This window comes from Gasterosteus aculeatus, chromosome 16, assembly GCF_964276395.1.
Source record: "Gasterosteus aculeatus chromosome 16, fGasAcu3.hap1.1, whole genome shotgun sequence".
NCBI lineage: Eukaryota > Metazoa > Chordata > Actinopteri > Perciformes > Gasterosteidae > Gasterosteus > Gasterosteus aculeatus.
This window is the reverse complement of record NC_135704.1, coordinates 15,223,584-15,243,955: the sequence shown is the minus strand read 5'-3', so window position 1 is coordinate 15,243,955 and position 20,372 is coordinate 15,223,584. Positions and strand designations below refer to the sequence as shown.

The 20,372-nt window shown below is 43.6% G+C and overlaps 1 protein-coding gene across 1 annotated transcript in view; it reads left to right on the top strand.

The window, feature by feature from the left end:
• The window catches only part of lrp1bb (low density lipoprotein receptor-related protein 1Bb), a 138,415-nt gene that overhangs the window by 42,792 nt on the left and 75,251 nt on the right, over positions 1-20,372 (top strand). The window contains exons 14-25 of the mRNA XM_078091226.1: positions 574-696; positions 1,016-1,159; positions 2,377-2,502; positions 3,266-3,379; positions 6,663-6,743; positions 6,836-7,006; positions 8,594-8,776; positions 12,058-12,258; positions 13,894-14,139; positions 16,087-16,284; positions 16,910-17,114; positions 19,740-19,904. Of these exons, the coding sequence (XP_077947352.1) occupies positions 574-696; positions 1,016-1,159; positions 2,377-2,502; positions 3,266-3,379; positions 6,663-6,743; positions 6,836-7,006; positions 8,594-8,776; positions 12,058-12,258; positions 13,894-14,139; positions 16,087-16,284; positions 16,910-17,114; positions 19,740-19,904 (1,957 nt within the window). The remainder of the gene's footprint in view (positions 1-573; positions 697-1,015; positions 1,160-2,376; positions 2,503-3,265; positions 3,380-6,662; positions 6,744-6,835; positions 7,007-8,593; positions 8,777-12,057; positions 12,259-13,893; positions 14,140-16,086; positions 16,285-16,909; positions 17,115-19,739; positions 19,905-20,372) is intronic.

Below are 20,372 nucleotides of genomic sequence, written 5' to 3'. Positions count from 1 at the left end.
TGTAATATCAAGTGGATAATGAGCATGAATGGTCGGCTTGTGATGCACAGACCCGCTCACATTATACAGATATTCTTTTGCCGGACATTTCTCCATTGTTCATGTCACCGAATAGATAACTGGCTGTCCAGTGTTCTAACTATTAGTTATTGGCTCTTATAAAACCAAATGCTTTATCTCATTGGCTCAGGCGGCGCCTCGTGTTAAACGAAAGTGACTAAGGTGTCTTACGACTTAACTTTATATGTGACAGCCTTTCCACCCCCCCACAACTCCCCCTCACGTCCAGAAAGATACACTATTCCTCAGACAAAGATAGAAATCCCTAATGGCAGTATGTCACATGGCAACACGTTTCAAACACCACACATGTCCTTCTGACAACATATTACTTTTTTTTGATCAATGAGATTATTTATTTTTGCAGTATTTAAAGTGACCCCTGACCCTGTTGTTCACTGTGCAAAGTTAACAAAGGCAAAACAGCAACAGAAATATGTTCCACTGGAGACGCGCTTGAGAAAACGAAGCTTTAAATGAGAAGGACACCTCATTTGCAATCTATTTCTCCAGGTGACAACGCCTGCAATGTGAATTATGGGGGCTGCGGTACCCTCTGCCTCGCCATCCCCGGGGGCAGAGTATGTGCCTGCGCTGACAACCAGCTTCTGCAGAAGAACAATGTCACCTGTGCAGGTAGGATGACAAAATGAATCCTGGATCAGTATACTGTAATCCTGGCCGCAGGACAAATATCCAATAATTACCGTATCTTTGTAAATGCGAATCAGCTAATGAAGGAATTAAAAAACAGAAATGCACAGGGAAACTACCCCAGTGGGTTTCGGTAAATGTAAGCCAACTCCCAGTTGATACTCGTGGGGTCACGAGACATTATTAACACCTTTTATGTGCGATTATAGCGATGCCAATGATTACCCCTCAGCACATACTTCATAGGAAGTCTGTGGTTGATTTTTTATTATTTTTTTTGCCTCACCAATGTTCCTCCCAGAGGCCTCCAGCGGTGCCTCGGAGCCGCAGAGATGTAAAAGCGACGAGTTCCTGTGCCACAATCAACGGTGCATACGGGCCCTGTGGAAGTGTGATGGAGATGACGACTGTCTGGATGGAAGTGATGAGGAGAGCCACGGCTGCTGTGAGGATTTTACATTCTTTTTGTCCCACCGTGCTAACATGCAATCACAGATTGATACTGCTGATACATGCACATCCACGCACCAAGCAAGAAAGCCACAGGATGACTCCCAGGCAACTTCTAAGTTCGTAATGTCACGGAAGTAAGGCCGACAGGTGTTAATTCTCCACACTGCCGTCTCCCCCGTTGCTCTTTAACAAAATCAGTCGGATAAACACCATGCTAAAAGCTACGGAAAATGGGACAATTTGTTCTGGAGGCAAATCACCATCATCCAATCTGCCACCAGAACTATTATAATTGAAAAATCAATTATCGTTTTTCCTGGGATGTATGGTACTTTATAAACAACTGGCTTGGCTTGTTTTCGTGGGTGTGGAGGATCCCTTAAAAAGCTGCCAAACCTTTACTAAAAGAATGCTGCGAATGCTCGACGGCATCTTGGTCGGTATCCCACTTATTTATGAGCCAGCCACTCACAACTTCTCATTTAATGCTCGGACATGACTAAAATTTAATTCAGACGGTGGAGATTTCACTTGTAATGAGTCACGATTACTAACTATGATTACTAACACATATCTGGCATTTCCAACGACCAAGTGGTGTCAAAATTAATAGTAATTTATCATCTACACACAACAGTGTTGCAATATCTATACAGAAAGAGATGCTCACATTTAGTTTGTTTAATGGATAAATTCATTTGAATGCTCAGATGTGTAATTAAAGGCAAGTGGCATGATTGAAAAAAAACACGGCCTGTTTGGTAGCTCCACTGAAGTTATCATGTGACCGTCGCTTAAAATAGAACTTAAATCAAAGCAGCATAGCAAATATACTCCAAACCACTGCAAAAATGTTATGGAGTTATGGAGCCATTGCTCTCAATTAAAGGACAAACCTCCAAGGAAGAACATGAATGAGATTCTCCTCTTCAACATCCCTCCCTTTTATGGTTCCTTACACGGCTCGCTCGTCTATCCGTGCAAGATTAGTTCAGCAGAAGACAAAGAAATCCCACTAAGAAGCTGCGAATACAATTGATATGAACATGGAAGTGTTTCCCCCTTTAGGACGTAGAGAGATCACGGCTGCAGAACGGATAAAACCTCTAAATTAATTATTTGTTTTTTTAATTATTTTTTTCCTGCTATATTGTATTGAATGTGTGAGTGTTGCAAAGTGACTTATCTTGCTGTTTGGACTCTTTGCAGACAATCACACCTGCCCTGTTGATCAGTTCAAATGCAGCAACAACCGCTGTATTCCCAAACGGTGGCTCTGCGATGGAACAAATGACTGCGGTAACAACGAGGATGAGGCCAACGCTACGTGCTCAGGTGTGCACTTATGTGCTGCTCTTAGAGTCCGTTTTCTTTCATAAACACTGACGTGTAATATATTGTCGTTCCAGCATCGACTTTGGCTCAGTTCATTGATACTTTTTCAGTAACATATTTCTACAAAGCTCATCTAAACGCGTTATTTCATCTATTGAGAATTATATAATGTGTGCTATTTTAATAAAATCCTGCTGTATTCATCCAATGATGGAGCAACGAGGTCCGATGGTCTCCGGGCCTTGCGGCTCGCCGGCAGCCTCAGTACGCCGCGATCAATCTCAACGTGCGAGGGCACTATCGAGTATCATACAGTTGTAAGCACCTACGAGAGGCAACTGTGGGTCCGGACCACTTACAGTATATCACATCCCTCCCACGCCCTCAATAGTGCTTCTCAGAATCTTTTTATCCTCGGAGGATCAATCTAGGAACATTAGCCCGAGGATGACGAATGTTCCCCCCAGTGTCAGATTGACATGCGCGCCACACACCGGTAAGACGTCCCTGGTCCGCTCGCCGTGGCCGTGCAGCGAGTGTCTTGACAGCCTGTCAAGCAGCAGCACATTTCCCCCCTTTGGCTCGCAGACGCTCGCTGCTCCGCCGTGTGATTGAGTGTTAAAAAGTTTGCACTGGGCGGGCATTGACATCCTGGTGATGTAGTGATCATTAGGGTTGTTGTGCACATCCCGCATTGACTTATGCACGTGTGATTGAATTACGTGGCTTCTTTCTTCTCTCTCTCTCCCTGTCGCGCTCTCAGCCCGGCCCTGTCAGGCCGACCAGTTCTCGTGCCAGAACGGACGATGTATACCTCGAGCCTGGAACTGTGACCGGGAGGAGGACTGCGGGGATAAGTCTGATGAAATATCATGCAGTGAGTCACGTGCGGTTATTTACCACGTGTCTTTCTCTCCATTCTGTTTGCGTTGCTCGGCAGGCTCAGACCATTCAAGGCATAATCAGTGTATATTTAAAGCTTCAATGAGTACCACGTTTTTCTCCTGTCTTACATGATATCTCTAAAGGGGAATTGGGTGGTCAATGCACGTTAGTGACTCAATGATTGCATCACCAGGCAGTGATGTTGCCAAATTCCATTTCCATTCTACACTTACTCTCTTAAAATGTGACCATATGATTTATGTAGGCGACTCGGCCAGAAACCTGTCAACATTTAGTGTTTCACCTCTAATGGACTACAGAACATATGTGCAGAGCAGCACTCGCACTGGATGATTTGATGTAATTTGTGCATTATGCGTTTTTTCACATAATGTCCTTAAAAGCACACCAAAAGGTTTCAGGCTAAACTGATTAATTGAAATCCCTTCTTTTTTCCCTCTCATTTAACATGAATATTGCCGTTTTCTACCTTTTAGTGGTATGTCCAAACCATGTAAGTGTCCTGATACGTTAAGTGGAGTCAGGATGTAGGATGTTGGTCTACGCCATCGAGCAGCAGGTCTGTAGGGATGGAAATGTCTGCCAGCTTCTGTGTCTTCAGTCCGTCCATCGCTTCCAGACTAAATATCTCACATGGTTTTGGTTGGGATTGCTATGGTACTCCAAGTTGGTGCCACCTTGGTGCAAACATTGAATGCTGCTCTCAGCTGCTCATCTTTTTTTTAATTTTTTATCCTGCATTACTTCATTAAGTTGAGCGAGTTTTGGGGTTTTTAATTATTGATGCTCTGTTCTGTGGCCCTCACCGATGGCATCGACGTAGCAGGGTGGTGCTGGTGTAACTGCGCACTGTTGTGCAGAACTTCGCTTTTTTTTGTCTCTCAGAGGTACCACACAAAATGTCAGCTTCAGTTTGTAAAAGTGTCGGCCTGTGTTTTGAAGTAATGTTGCAAAACAGAACTGGGAATAAAATACATGGCACAGCGCGATGGTCAGAGCTTTTCAGATATATTCAAGCGTTCTCTTTGTAAGAGAAAGCACTTTAGGCTGTGCAATATGTTTAAAGCTGCGTAGTTGAACTGGATAAACTAGCAGCACACATTAAAAGCTTCCAAGACACCACTCTTCAATCACTTTGTATTAAAACTGGCTTTATAAATGTATGGCTCTGTGATGCATTGCCTCAGCCTCCCTTTGAGTGTTTTAAGCTGATTCAATACGCAGTCACAAACAGCCAGGGTGTAAAGCAGTAATTAAAGTTCATGCTTGGCTTCATTCAATCATAATCAAGCTGTGCAGAAAGAGACATGCTCTCTTCCTCGCCGTTGTCTGAGATCCACCAGGCGTCCCTTCTCTATAGGCGCTCCACTGTGCAGCTCTGGCAGCTCACTTAGCTCCAGTGGAACCACTGTTGGTTTTGGAACACCTGAAACTCAGTGGTGGCCGCTTTAGAGATTGATGCTAATTTGGATTTTGTTTGTCAGTAGTTTAGTAGTTGTCACACAGTGTCTCATATTGTGCTCTCTGTTCACTTGAAGCCGTCATCATTTATGGATGCCGGTGCCATTTTTTTTTTCTTCTCTTTTCGCCGGGCTCGGTGTTTACTTGTGAAACCTTCATTATTCATGGAGGTTCGTGCTTCATTTTTAATGAATGTTAAATTCCAACCAGTCATGCGCCGCGTCAGTGAGACCCAACACATTTGTGGGAAACATAGAAGACGCTCGTCTGAAGAAGATACAGTGTCTCTTCTCGACAGCGCCTCAGGTATTCCAGGCAGCAGAAGCCGATGCCATCAAATCAATTTAAATGTAGTCTCGCGTTCCGTGTTGAAGTCAATCAAGTTTTGAGCCATCGTGTAAGGATACTTGAAATGTGCTGTATATACAGTATCTCAAAATTAGTTACAAGAATGGAACATGATGGGAATACAGTCCTGACAATGTCGCCAGCCCTAAAAAAGCTATAATATAAAATACTTTGCATGCAGCCGCACTGTCGGGGGATATTGATGCCTCAACGTGGAGCAATTTAGTTCAATAAATCTCCCTGACTGCAGCGCTGGCTCTTGGATCAGCTGACTGCAGAATTGGTGCTAACTTTTTGATTTATATAGGCGAGCAGTTATTTAAAACTAAAATGTGTCCGTCCGCTGCACGGTGAGTGTAAGTCTGTCCTTTCCCAACTGTGTGCTCAGCCCTCAGTTCAAGAGGCGGTGTCCTCTCCTCATACACAACGTCGACTCCACTTTTGTGGCTGTTTGTGCAAGCCAACGTAGCGAGATGGTGTTTGCATTCGTTTGGTCCGGGCGCGGCATGTTTCACAAAGCGATCGCGTTTGGAAGCAATGATCAAGAGAGCGAAAACAAACCGGTCGTAAATAAAACATGGCTGCGCAAGGCTCCCCTTAGCAAAAAAAAGCATTAATCAAAAGAGGAATTTTCCGATTTGTTCTCGACTTGAATTTCCTCTCCCACCCAGGGCCACCGATAACTCGCACTCTGAAAAGTATTTTCTGAAGACTTACACAAGGGCTACGAGCAGGTCGCAGTCGTGTTCTGTGAAATAGCTCAACAACTACTTGGCACGTTGTTTGCTACTGGCATTCATGGTTCCCCGGCGATTCATTCTCCACGACTTTGCTGATCCTCTCATTTTTCCCACAGCGGAATGTAGTCTTTAGTTTTTAAGTGCAACGTCTCAATAACTGCTGTGTGGATCGCCGTGGCATTTGGTGCAGACAGACTGCTGCGCCGACGCGAAGGCCGGCGTGAGTCAGCGGCATGGACGTAGACTCTGCTTCTCCTTTTATTCTTATTCATCGCTGCTCGTTTGAAGACGATATTCATCCAACGCGAGTCTTGTACTGAGAGAACGAGCTGAATTTACCGTTACCTGAAATGATGCATAGATGTTTTCTGGCCAAAAGAGCAGTTGCACCTGTTCTCTTCTCCAATTAAAATGCTTACAGGTCACCATGTTTGATCTAGGAATTCATCCTCCACCTTATTTTAACCACTGTTCCTGATAATTCATTTTATAAGCATGAAATAACGTGGAGGCATTGCTAAATGAGATAACCGTTGCTCACGTGTTAATTAATAGCTCACACGGGCATATTGGTCCCATTGCTGCAGGACAAAGCTTTGTGACCCTTATAAAGAAAACAAGACAAGAGTCATGAGTGCATGTTAGTTATGTTAATATGCAATTTAGCAACGTACTGAATGTGTGCCTGCACTGAAACCCTTCCAGCCTTCCCCACCTGCGAGCCTCTCGTCCAGTTCAGCTGCTCCAACGGCCGATGCATCAGTGCGATGTGGCGCTGCGACTCGGGTGAGGGAAAAAAAAAAAGCCTTTCTTGAAGCTACTCGACATAGAATTTCAAGGTTGTTCTTAACCGAGCGTCTTGGTTCGTGCGTGTCAAGATGACGACTGCGGGGACGGCAGCGACGAAGTGGGCTGCAGCCGGTCCTGCGCCAACACCCAGTTCCAGTGCACCAGCGGGCGCTGTATCCCGGACCACTGGGCCTGTGATGGCGACAACGACTGCGGAGACTTCAGTGACGAGAACGTGACCTGCAGAGGTGGATCAGCACGTAAGGAGGCCTGCGTGTATTTGCTAGGTGCTTAGAAAGTGTCAAGTGGGATGAAAAGAAGTAGGACGGTTGGTTTTGTCTTGCATCAAAGTAGTAGGAAGACAATTATTTACAATAAATCCATTATACATGCACTGATAAGCTGGACTAGAAGGAAAGATCAGCCTCGTGTCAAAGTTGTCTTGTAGCCACTTGCAGAAGGCAGCAGTCTATATTTTAGTGTTCTAATAACAGCATTTACGATCCAAATCATGTTTTAATTTAGAAAGTTCAGCAGGTAATCAACTTGAGTCCAATAACTTTTTTTTTTTTTCAGACTCACATGTGCCTAAAGTTATCGGGGCTCTGTTCTGGGGAAGCTTCACCATCAGGGGTTGAATCATTTAATATAATTACCACGGAAAGCTCCTGCGAGCTCCTAGAAGCTCGCAGCTCCCTTGTCACTATCATGTGTAGACTATTCATCAAACCGTTTCCTGATGGGAACTGCCGCCCCCCCCCCCCCCCCCCCCCCCCTCTCCCGCGTGTCTGCTTCTGCCTTTACCCCAGGGGATTGAATCCGCTTTAGCTTTGCCTCAGCTGCTAGGGAAATGTTGTTCTCGGGATTGACTTTTAAGTGTCAGCCAAATAATCTATTCTCAGTGTACACTGTCTGATTCAAATGCGTGCATATTGCTGCTAAAAAAAAATGTTAGAATTCATCACAAAACTGGTTTTGCGTTGGACTGTACTTTTATTCAGTGTTATTTAGCAGAACATCTTCCGGTGATTGACATTGTTCTGATAAATGAGCTCTCATATGTCCAGTCACTCCAATAACTGACATTTTTAAAAACGAAAAAATATGTCATCCAAGTGTATCTGCTGATCTCCGCAATAAAACATCTGGGATGTGACATAACTAGCCTTGGCCAATCAGCGTTAAGATGCCTCTTCATATGCCGTCCCAATATTACATCCTTTCACTCCAAATTGAAGTTACCGCAGATACAGGAAATATATATCTATATATATAGATATATATTTATATATTACTATTACCTTACGTGTTTCAGCGCAATTTATGATCTTAATCAGATCACTTTGGGCTTTTGGTAAGAAATTGAAAAGCCCCTGGCTATAAAAGCCTGAGGTTTCATAACACGACGTGGATGTGGTGTGGAGGCCAAACATGTTTGGCCACAATGGGAAGTTTTTTATAAGAAAGTTAAGATCAGTTTGAGTTCTCAGTACTTGATTGAGCGTTTCTCAAATCTGCCCTAAGAATAATCATCTTAGCATCGCTTCCTCGCGACGGAGCAGGATTTTTAACCAGATATCAGTTCCCTCGATGTAACACCACAAATGACTTTGTTGTAGTCCATCATGGCTCCTCAAAAATGCCGATGTTGAAGGTTGAACGCAAAATCACTTCCCTCTTTGGAACTTACTGACCTGCTAATGCTGTCAAGTACTTTGCTTACAACAATAAATATTTTTAAAAGGCAAAAGCTGTCTCGTGGAATGAGGGGTCAACGCGTCGCCTTTGCCCGTAACAATGTGCAGCGGATCTGTGGAACAGTAATCCTCGAACGGCTTCCTTTTCAGTGCTGCCGTCGGTCATCGAGTGCAGTGGAGAGGAATTTCACTGCGTCACAGATGGAACCTGCATCCCAGAACGCTGGAGGTGCGACGGAGACAAGGACTGTGAGGACGGGACTGACGAGAAAGGCTGCGAGGGCACCAAGAGGATGTGCGACCCCAAGGCCAAGTTCACCTGCAAAGACACAGGTAAAGAACGCCGCGCTCTGTCAAACTACAGAAGCGGAAGATACGTAACAGCAGCCAATTGTATCCCAAACTATGCTGGCGGTGGTGCTTCCTTTTCACTGCATCTGGAAATTGTTTTTTATTTTGGCTAAGAAGTAGTGCGAGACTTTGAAATAGCTTGCAGAAGTGTTCAACAAAGTCTGACAGGTGCAAACGCTGCTTTATCTAATCAGTCATTTGGTTCTTGTGCGGTAAAAAACGGATCATGGGGCATAACATGAGTGCGTTTGAGTTCAGTGAGTACATTTTGCATCGTTTGCCTGGCACAGATGTTTAGATTTAAGCACCGCATGGCAGTCTGCCTTAACTGACTTGGCTAACAGCAGCAGTGAGCAAATCAAATCAGCTAAATTTATTGTTCCCTATGCAGTATTGTGGTACGGAAAAATATATGGAGAGAAGTGGATTTTACGATCTATTTTCATTTTTTTGTTAGTGAAAATCATCAAAAACAATGTGATTTTCTATTCTAAATGAAGCACAATGTTGTGGAGTTTGAACACAGTCCGAACTGTAATGAACAATATCCTATTAACATTTTCACAGCAGTCTTTTGTTTGGGTCTTAAAAAAGGGAAGAAAATATATCAGTCATGAACTTTTTCTCAGTCATAATTTAAGTTGCCAAATGCCTCTCTTGCTCTCCATAAAAGCTTCCACCTCTGACGGCCTCGACGGCATTAAACATTCTCATTGGGGCGGTGAAGTTTGGATGGACTCCTTTAACCAATTAGGACAGACCATTTAACTGGCCTTTATAAACCCGGCATGTACCCAAACCCAGCATCCACCTTCTCCTCCGCAGCTGAAAGGAGAAGGTCAAAAAAAAAAAAGATAGATATTCAGATGCTCTCTTACCTTTAAGCTCTGCAGCGTTCCGCTCATCCCTTGACAGTATTATCAAGAACGGAGGCACTGCTGCGTGGTGAAAGGTTGGTTAGACCACACAATTATTATTCGCTGTGATTCTGCGGTGTCACACCCCGGTGCACTGGTACGGCTCATTCTGTCCTCCTGTGAGGAACAGAGTGCCCTCTCCAGTATTATTCAAAAGGCTTCCTGGAAGGGGCCAAGAGTTCTGATGGATTAAGGGAAAGGATGGGCTGTATGTCTTTCTTTCTTTTTTTTTTTTTTTCTTTTTCTCAACTTCTCAGATAAAACCAAGATGTGAGACTCATTCCAGACCTCTGCCCAGTTTAAATGCCGGGGATATTGGTGTTTTATCTTGATCATTCTACCTTTGGGATGGAGGCCTTTCATTGGGAGCCACATAGGACTTTTCAATGTGGACGTGGGAATGCACCGCTCAATGCGACCACACAACTGAATAAACTCGGCTTAGCCACCCACAAAAATACTAGTTGTTTAAATGTCTATTTAAAAAATAATGCATAAATATATAGTTGAGCAAGTAAGCTGAAAAAATGATAGAAATGGACTAACCAATCTCTCCTCTTATGAATTTCGATTGAGAAAGCGTCTGTAGTAAAAGTAGATTATTAGAGAAGTGGCTTCTGTAAACATAGTTAATTACTTTTTTAAATTGGGGGCTCAAAGGCCGAATGAGGAACTTAGGGTGATTTTTGTAGTTCAGCGGTGTACACAATGTTTTGTTAAAGAAGGGATGTGTTAATGTCAAGTGTCAATTGGGGTGGTAATTAGTTTGAGTCATTCACAAGCGTTAGAATATTTTGTTCTTGCTCACGTACAAATGAGTTCCACGGATATGAAACGCAGTACCTGGTATCAATAATATTGGATTTGACCCGTCTCTGTGGTGGGTCAGGAGATATTGTCGTTTGCTAAAGATGAAAGGAAACTGTGGCTGTATGTTCTGTTTGTATTGGATAATTTACTAGTGGTACCACATTTATTAGGCCTCCAGTCAATGTGTAACCTGTCTCTGGTAAATAGAACTGTATGCAAGATGTTAGAACTTGACTAGTGAGTTTCTCCAGCCCATTTGGTCAATTTACTCCCACAATAGTTTTTTATAAACATTGAAATGTCGCAAAATGAACAACAGTGAAAGCACAGCATATTCTGTAATACCAAATCGTCTTATTCACAATACAAAAACATTCAAAATATGTGAAGCAAATGAATGTTAATACAGTATTTATATCAGAAACCCTAATAATGACCAAAGTAAAACAAAAAATCTTCCACAACGACCATACATTGCATAATTATTATGCATAATTTAAAAACAATCTTCAGCCTGCTGTAGAGGAGGGACCAACATAAATAAATTAGGTTATTATATGTGCAGGGATTCTGTTGATATGTTGCATTTCTATTATATTTGAGACTCGCTCAAAGAGGTTCCCTCTCTCTCTAAATGAGATATTTCTCTACCTCCCGTTTAATCAGCCACATTGTTGTCCCCACTTTTGCGTTCGATAAACACATACACTCATTAAACTGCTCAACTTGAACCTGTGAGGTTTTCTGTGTCGTTTGAGGTGAAATCGCCAGAATCGGGACTCAGTTGCACAAATGCTTAACTTTATTGTCCATGTAAATTACTCTCCCATTTTGATGACATTTAAAAACGGACCACTTCTGTGCCCCAACGTCATCCATATTTCACGCATGAAAACCTCGTGTACTTGAATAACACATACGCTCGCCTCTTCACACGCTCTGGCATCATATTAGGCATTCTGAAAAGGAATCGCTGAATCAAAAGTATCATTTGAATGTTTTTGTGGCGGACAACCGGAGCATCATCCCACAATAAATCCACACACCCACAGACGCCGCTTGAGCCTTCCGTGTCATTTCGCATTGATCCGGCACCGAGCACAAACCGGTTACCACCCCAAACACCTGTAGTGTTGGTTGATGGGAGAGCATGTTGACTTGAATATGCTGGTATACGAGCTTTACCTGGGAGCGTGCAACAGTGATACATGCCGGTGTATGAATTATCCCTCAGTGGTTCCTCCCACCTGCACAATGCGGGAGTTGCAAATGATACTGTATGTATTAGCATATGGAATATTGAGCCTGTGTAAGCCACTATGCATCATCAACATTTAGCACAGGACATAGAAAAAAAAAAGCATGAAATTATTCTCATACGATTTTTCAACCACATATTTGATAAAACGAATAAGGAAACATTTGTCTACTCCAGAATTGGAAAATGCCGACACTAAAAGCAGCACAAGTTACATTTAAGATGTAAAGACTGTGAAACCGTTAGCTTCAATGACTGTTACACTTCATTCTCCACAGGCAAGTGTATCACAAAGAGCTGGGTGTGTGACGGGGACATCGACTGTGAGGACCGCTCAGACGAAGAATCCTGTGAGTCTGCCGTCTGTAAGCCTCCCAAGTACCCGTGTGCCAACGATACCTCCGCCTGCCTCACACCTGATAAGATCTGCAACGGCAAAGTGGACTGTGCCGACCGCTCGGATGAAGGACCCATCTGCGGTATGTTTGTTACGACTCATCACGTCGATTTTAGGCTTTTTCTATTTGTTTTTTTTGCAAGATGCTGAAAATCCAGTTCATCCCAAAGATATATATATATATATATATATATATATATCACAATAGATTCCAATAACGTAATTCTTCCTGAACCTCTGATGGATGGTGACTGACTGACAAAGTTTGTATTGATTGATCACTTCAAGTGGCCATAAGTTGTCACTGTTTTTCCCGAGGAGCTTTTTACAGCCACGCTTCCAGGCTACGGGGGGGTCAGTGTTTGATACTCAAAAGATATATTTCAGCTGAAGAATCAGTTTAAAAGTGAAAAGACAAGCAGCCACAGTCAAACATAATGAGTCTCAGACACTTTGCATGTTGCAATGCTCCCACTGTGTTTGGTGGCTCTTTTATTGGCATTTATTTATTTGTGTTTACATGAAGTAAAGAAAACAATTAAAAATGAACAAATTACAGGTCATTTAGCAGACGCTTTTATCCAAAGCGACTTACATTACACTTTAAACCCATGGCTTTTTCACATTTTTGCCTGGGGAGCAATTAGGGATTAGGTGTCTTGCTCAGGGGCACTTCGACATGGAACATGGGGCAGCCTGGACTCGAACCATCAACCCTGTGCTTCCCAGCACACCTTCTCTAACCACGACGCCACGACGACCCCCAACAAATCACATTTACTCCGTAGATTAATTCTGCATCACATTCTGCAGCACATTCTTGTTCTCCTTTCAAATATAGTTCTTTATTTTTCACAATTGACTTTTTTTGTCAGCCGTGCAGAGTTTCCGAAAAATTAATTGGAAGAGTTGAAGCGCTTTCTCAGCCTCTAATTTCCGCCGTGGAGGTTCAGGACACGTCGCCTGCTGAGGAACCTCACAGCACTCTATGCTAACTAAAGTCTAACTCTCATTTCTCATCTGATGTTATATCACGAGACGGTGAAGAACATCCCCCCCAGAGGAAAAACGTGAACCAACACTCTGACTTCTCTACGCCGGCAAATGTGGAAGTGGCATAAAGAGAGAAGAAATAACCCCGGCGATCTAATCTCTCAAAGTGACCAGTGAGGAGACGCAGAGGTCCATTTTCTGGAGCGTCACTAACCAGGCCTCGTGGGGGCCGCGCCGGGACCTCTGAGTGTCCGTGTTACCGCTACTGAAAAGAGCGCTTCCGCCTGCTCATGAGCAATTATGTGTTCAGAGAGACCTTGAGAGTCCCATTGATTTGAACGAGCTCAACAGGACTCACATCCGCCCTTAACAACCGTCCTCAATCCCCCCCCCCCCCGTTTTCATTCTCACCAATTTTGCGTACTATATTGACCTCTCAGCTACTGAGAAAAAACAAGATAATAGAAAAAAAGAGTTAAATCTGGTCCATCTTTTAAAAGGAACCGTGCACAACCCCCCCCCCCCCCCCCTTACAGAATCTGCCTAATGAAGGATTAAAAACTGCCTTTATCTTCAGTAGACTGTGAACACACCACCCGTGTTCAGAGTCAAACATCTGTAATCCCTGTGACAAAGCGACTGGCACACAGTCTTCTGTAGGTGCTCTTCCAAGTCTCAACCCGTCCTCTAACTCATAAGAACATTTGGCCTTTCCTCACCCCAGATATGTGCCTGGCAGCCAGAGGCGGCTGCAGCCACCAGTGCACCGTGGCACCGGGAAAAGGGGTCGTGTGTTTTTGTCCCCCGGGGCTCCACCTGGACTCCAGCAACAAGACATGCGAAGCGGTGGACTACTGCAGCAGTCACCTCAAGTGCAGCCAGGTGTGCGAGCAGTACAAGACCACGGTGAAGTGCTCCTGTTATCCCGGGTGGACGCTGGACCCGGACGGCGACAGCTGCCACAGCACAGGTAACAGACCCTGGCCTTTTTTTTGTAATGTTTGCTTTCAGTGAAACGACATGAAGGCGACATGTGATGGTGGTCTGTGTTGGCACTGATTCACTAACGCTCGCATCTTTGATTTTAAGTTTGAAATCTTGACTGTGTTTATGGGCGGTTGGTAATGAAAAATTGCTTTTAATTATCAATTATTAATGCACGATTCACACCATAGGTTAAAGAACCTGGGAAGGAGACTTGATAAAAAGTTTCCGCCATGTAGCCTCACATCTCAAATTCAAGCTATGTTCTTTTTTTGTTTATGCTATTGAATGATGTATTTGATGAGAGCATTGTTGAAATCCAATAGTTACACACACAAACACACGCGCGCTCATGCCCTTATTGTTGTTGTCACATTCAGATTTATGGACCTCCTTTTGATTGCTTGCTTCTCTATTTCACTCCAAGATTGATGGCGGTTGCAGCTTTAACGTTACACTAACGCAGCACAAGCGCACACATTTCTTTGCGGGGAGCAGATCAGAATTCTAAAGCTTCATCATAAATCACATTCCGGACACAAACACAAACATTCCGATTTGAAAAAAAAAAAAAAAAAAAAGAAGGGTTATTAGATTGGATTTGCAAAGTCCCAAGCCCACATACACTCCTCCTTTCTTTGCACATCCCAGGAATAAAAGATTTGCAAGTACAGATCTTCACTCCAGTAACATCGTAGCTGGCAACACAGAAAAGTGTCATTGAGGCAAGGACACCATTTTAATTGCATTTTTACAGTTCCGTTCCCTACAGGATGGTTTAGTCTGGAATGTTTTGAGCAGAGTTTTAGTTGTGCAAACATTTCTCGGAGGCAGAAATAATCTCCACTGATTGAACTAAACCTCAGTGGACGAGGCCGGAGAAGTTCAGTATACGAGCTGTGTTGTTCCGGCTTCAGGATTTGCGGCTTGATTTAGCAACTTCTTAAAAGACCCTGCGAAATGTATTTCTCAAAAGAGAGCACTTTCAAGAAATGGAAAACTGTAATGTGTTGATTCCCAGAGTGTTCGGCAACAAATTGATTTGGCTGCGAGTGATGCATGAACATTGCAAACCAATGAGAGAGAGAGAGAGAGAATTTGCATATCCTCATCCCTAAATTGAGGTCAATTGTTTAAATTGCCTCGCAGAATTTACTGTATTCAAACATTTGTTGCAATAAATGTCTAACACGTGTTAATGGGGAATTGATTGCGTCGCAGTGACGGCCATTCCGTGGAACACAGCTGTAGCGAGTGGAACATCAGTCGTGTTGCAAGTCTACCAGCGGATGTTTCAACACAGTTATAGAGTGTCAAATGCAAATAGACTAAAGGGATTTCTTTTTTTACTCCTTTTGGCGCAATGGGAGAAGCAAAGTTCATACTGACAACACGAACGATGGCTGCGTTCTCCTCTCTCCGTCTAATGAAGCCGCAAAAACCAGGACCGAGCCACCAGTTTATTATATGTCAACATTAATTCTTATTAGAAGATATGAATGTAATTATGTCCCTTTTTACCTGATGGTCAATGCAATAGAAATGCAAAAAACAGCTAAGTTGGATTTCTTCGGCTAATGTAACAAAACAAAACCTTGATCTTTGATGGCTGCTAGGTTAATACGCTGATCCATTTTAATAATACAAGCTTGTCTTTGATCCCTTCCCTTTTCAGCCCAGCCTTGAATCAATGCATCGACAAGACACACATTAAGGATATTCTTGAAAAATAAGCAGTTCTCTTTCGAAAGGATGCATTCTGGTGGCACTCTTGTAAAAGAAAAAGAGCCCCCTCTCTGCTCATTAGCTAACACTCTCCCACAATGTCCAATATAGATGATGTCATGCATTGTTGATTCACTGTTTACTCCAAAAACACCACCCCTCCCCCGGTGGCCCTCCTAAAGGTTGTTCTCTCTCCTTTCTTTGCCAGATCCCTTTGAGGCTTTCATCATTTTCTCCATCCGGCACGAGATAAGACGGATAGACCTTCACAAGCGCGACTACAGCCTGCTGGTGCCGGGACTCAGGAACACCATCGCGCTAGACTTCCACTTTAATCACAGCCTCCTTTACTGGACAGATGTGGTGGAGGATAAGATCTACAGAGGAAGGCTCGCCGAGTCGGGCGGTACGCACACACACACACACACACACACACACACACACACACACAGACAGGTAAACCCACACCAGCGTTTCCCAACCAAAGAGAGTCGCTGTAATGGAGGTCTGAGACACCGGCGGCGATGACACTCCAGGTTTACACCACCCCAACCCCCCCCGCTGTTACGCACACTCAGGTCGGATGCCGTGAGTTGATATTGTCCGTTTGTCTCTCCCTGCGAGTTTTTCACGGCTAGTAGTCCATAGTTGAAAAACACCACACGACCAGACAAGTCCTGAGCTGCTCCGGTGTGTCATAAAATGATGAATTAGAACTTCTCCGTTGGCGTGTGCTGTTTCCGGTGGCGGCACATTCATCGCGTTCGATTGCCTTCGTTTACTCTGTGGAGCCGCAGAAATCCCCTCTTGTGAGGAGCACAAACTCCGCAGCATCTGAGAATCATTGCAAACAGCTCGATTGTAAATATTCTTGGAAACATCTTTGACAATTCTCAATGTAACCCGGCAGAAACTAATCTTCTTCATACAGCATGAGCCTTCCAATTGTCTTTCCCTTGAGCACCGTGGGGGGGCCGTCCCGTCGGCGCCACGCGGGCATGCTGGTGATGTGGTTGTCATTGTGGTTTCAGGGGTGACGGGGATCGAGGTGGTCGTGCAGCACGGCCTGGCCACCCCCGAGGGCCTGGCCGTGGACTGGATCACGGGGAAACTCTACTGGATCGACAGCAATCTGGACCAAATCGAGGTGGCCAAGCTCAACGGAGACATGCGCACCACGCTGATCGCCGGAGGCATGGAGCACCCGCGGGCCATCGCTCTCGACCCGGGGCAGGGGTACGTTTCGCGCTGCCGCCCACCCCTCCCCCCTCCTAGTTGTGCTGTCCCATCAGGGAGGGCGATTATTGGAGTAAAGTAAAATTGAAGCCTCCTTGTGTTTCTCACGTCCGCATCTGCCTTGATGTATGAAGATGTGTGCTGTGTTAAGGTCCATTAAGGCGGCAGATGTATTGTACATCAATAACAGAGCAGCACACTCAATCCAATAAGGACAACTGATGTAGCTAATACCGCCCCAACCGTTCCTCCCACTTCACTCGCCTCACCGCCTCTTCAATTTTTGTTTCACAGCAAAGGTTTTCCTTCAAACAATTTAAGCCAGACCGTCATGTAAAAATACCAAAAAATGTTTTTTTATTCGTACATTATTCCCCTCATTGTGTGTAGACTGATCTGTGGCTCTGATATGACGGCCTTTCCTATACAAGCAAGCAAAGACTTAACAAAAAAAATCAGGAGGGACAACACATGATGTCATTAGTTTCAAGTTTCCTTACAATACAATTGTATAGTACAAGCGCTGCATGTTCGCATCTTCATTTTCAAAATACGTTTTTTTCTACTTTTTTTAAAACTTTTAATCTGGAAATTAGATCTACTGAGCAAGAAAAGGTTTTAGTGCATCTTAATTGTTGAGCTTTTTTTAAAATAATAAACCGACTGTTTCACTGTTGGCAAGGTCTTAAGTCTGTTAAAGTTTCACGGTGGGTTGTGTCAGGATATCATTTTATTTGCGTATTAGTAATTTCCACAGCAGCATGTAAGATCTTTTTTTGTTTTTTCGTTCATGGATCAGACCTGAAGGTTCTTTTATCCAGTGATAGGATCAAAGACCCTGGGACAGAGGGTTGAGGGTTGTGGAAATGACTGATGACATGATTTGGTCAAACCTAATTTTTGCTGCTTGTTATTTTCTGTTGTAGTCATCTATTAAATTAAAAAAGAAAAAAGTGCATGCAGACTACCTGCAGCAGCAAACATAATGACTCCATTTAGGACATTTTCTCGGATCACGTTTTTCTCTATACTGTCTCACACTTTTTTTCTTGGAAATCCTGGTTGAGTTAACTTCGTCAACTGAACCGTTATTCTTTATATGAGAACAAGAAGCCATCGATCCACTATCCATTTGTGCAAGACACTGATTAAACACATTTGCAGTAAAAGCACTAACTGATTTGCAGATAGATACAATGGCCAGGATGGATAGCTCTGACAATGTTTGGAATATAGTGCACCAATAACAGCATAAATAGAACGTCACAAAGTCTGCTCTTACTAGCAGGCGGTTTTTAGTGTTTATTTTTCACCAATGGGTTTAGCTTGTTGGAGGTTTGAACCTACAGACGATCATTCTCATGGATGTGTCAGCTAACAAGAAAAACATCCATGCATCGTGCTAATTTAAATATTGTTCTTTGAATCTAATTATATCTTTCCAGAAGTAGATTTTAATAACTGGGCAGAAGGTCCACCATTAAACTAAATCCTGGGATGTTTGTGTTTTTTTTGCTGCAGCCATGTCCTTTTTTATGGTTTATTTGCTAAATAACAAAGAATACAGAAATATGGGAATGATTACATTAGCTGTGCATTGCAGTTGAAAATGATCCATACTTAATTCACAACAACAGCTGCACTGTGGATGCCCCCCACCCTCAAATGTGCTGCCTCATATGTGGCCTTTTGTAAAACTATGATAATTGACTACAGTGGTTGATTAAAATCACTTAGCGGCTACATTTTGGTCCATCCAGATTTCTGAGTGCTGTTAACACAGTTGTCAAGATTGTATCCCGTGTGTTTCCCTGTCTAACAAATATAATATGAGAATGTAATGAAATGTAATATCCCCCTGTTGTTGGTGCGTTTTTATTTAATCTGATACTCAGTCCGAGAAAACGGCAACAGTCCTTTACTTTGGCGAGTATATTTCGGATTAAAGCGAAATCCGGACATTCCTAAAATCAATTTAACACCACTAAGAAATGAGTAATCTGCCCATGCACTCTCCCCTGTAGCACTCTTTCACATTTGTGAAGATGACTACATTTCATGGTTGTGCACACTAGGATTAATGAGTGCTTTTGGTGCCTAAAGGCGCATTTCCATTCCAGGGCAATAATTCTAATCTAATTACTTGAATCCACTCAAAGGAGTGGGCCATCGATCAGGGAGGCCTTATCAAGTGAACGCGCCTATTGATCCGGACAAGAATATTTCTTCCTAACACCGTTTCCTTGTCGTCAGTATGCGATTTAAATTGAAGCACCCGTGTGCTCCTTCATTCCAGCTGACTTTTTCCGAACAGGGCTGGGCATCGGCGTTGTCTGCTGAGTTGGGAGTATCACCCAATGGACACATCAATGACAGCTCTTACTCCCGTTTTCTATATAACACATTTCAGTTTCAATAGCTTTGTATATGCGTTGACTGTGTTTTTCCTCCCTCAGTTTAAGAACTGAATGTGGCTGAGGAATTATTCTTCCATGATTTCAAGGTCCCTTTTTTAGTGGATGAAAGAATATACGTCTTGCACTGCGCATACTGTTGCTTTACCTCAGTAAAAAACAAACAGTCAGTAAATAATAGTAAGTGTTGCTTTTGGTTTCCTGCTCCAAGGATCCTCTTCTGGACGGACTGGGACGCCACTTACCCCCGAATCGAGGCTGCGTCAATGAGCGGAGGAGGTCGACACATCGTGTTCAAGGATATGGAAATCGGCGCCTGGCCTAATGGGCTGACTCTGGATCATTTGGAAAAGAGGATTGTTTGGACAGACGCACGGTATACCATTAGAGTTCACACACTGCGGAGAAGCATTCAAACCCTTTTTCACCTTTCGATAAGTGCACAACATTATACACTCGGAACGTGTGTCAACCCCCCGGAGTAAAGATGTAACTCGAAGCGCCATTCTCCCAGTGTGTATTAGATAATGGAGGATGTGTAATCTTTACAGATCTACAATGTAGAATGTCCACATTTAGTTTTTGTCAGGGAGGCTAGGGCCACAAGGACCTGGAATCAAAAGCAGACTTGACACGAGGTAGTTAGAAGCAATTCTTGTCTTTAATCCAGGCGGAGGTTCGGTACACGGGTAATCAGGCAGAGGAGGCAGATAAATCCAAGTCGGCAGGCAAAGGGTTACGGGTGGACAGAAAAGGTTCAAAACACGGGAAGGCACACTGGAGGATATCGCTGGTAAGCTCATGGGAGACAAGAGACAAACTGGCACAGAGCCATGTGTCGGCA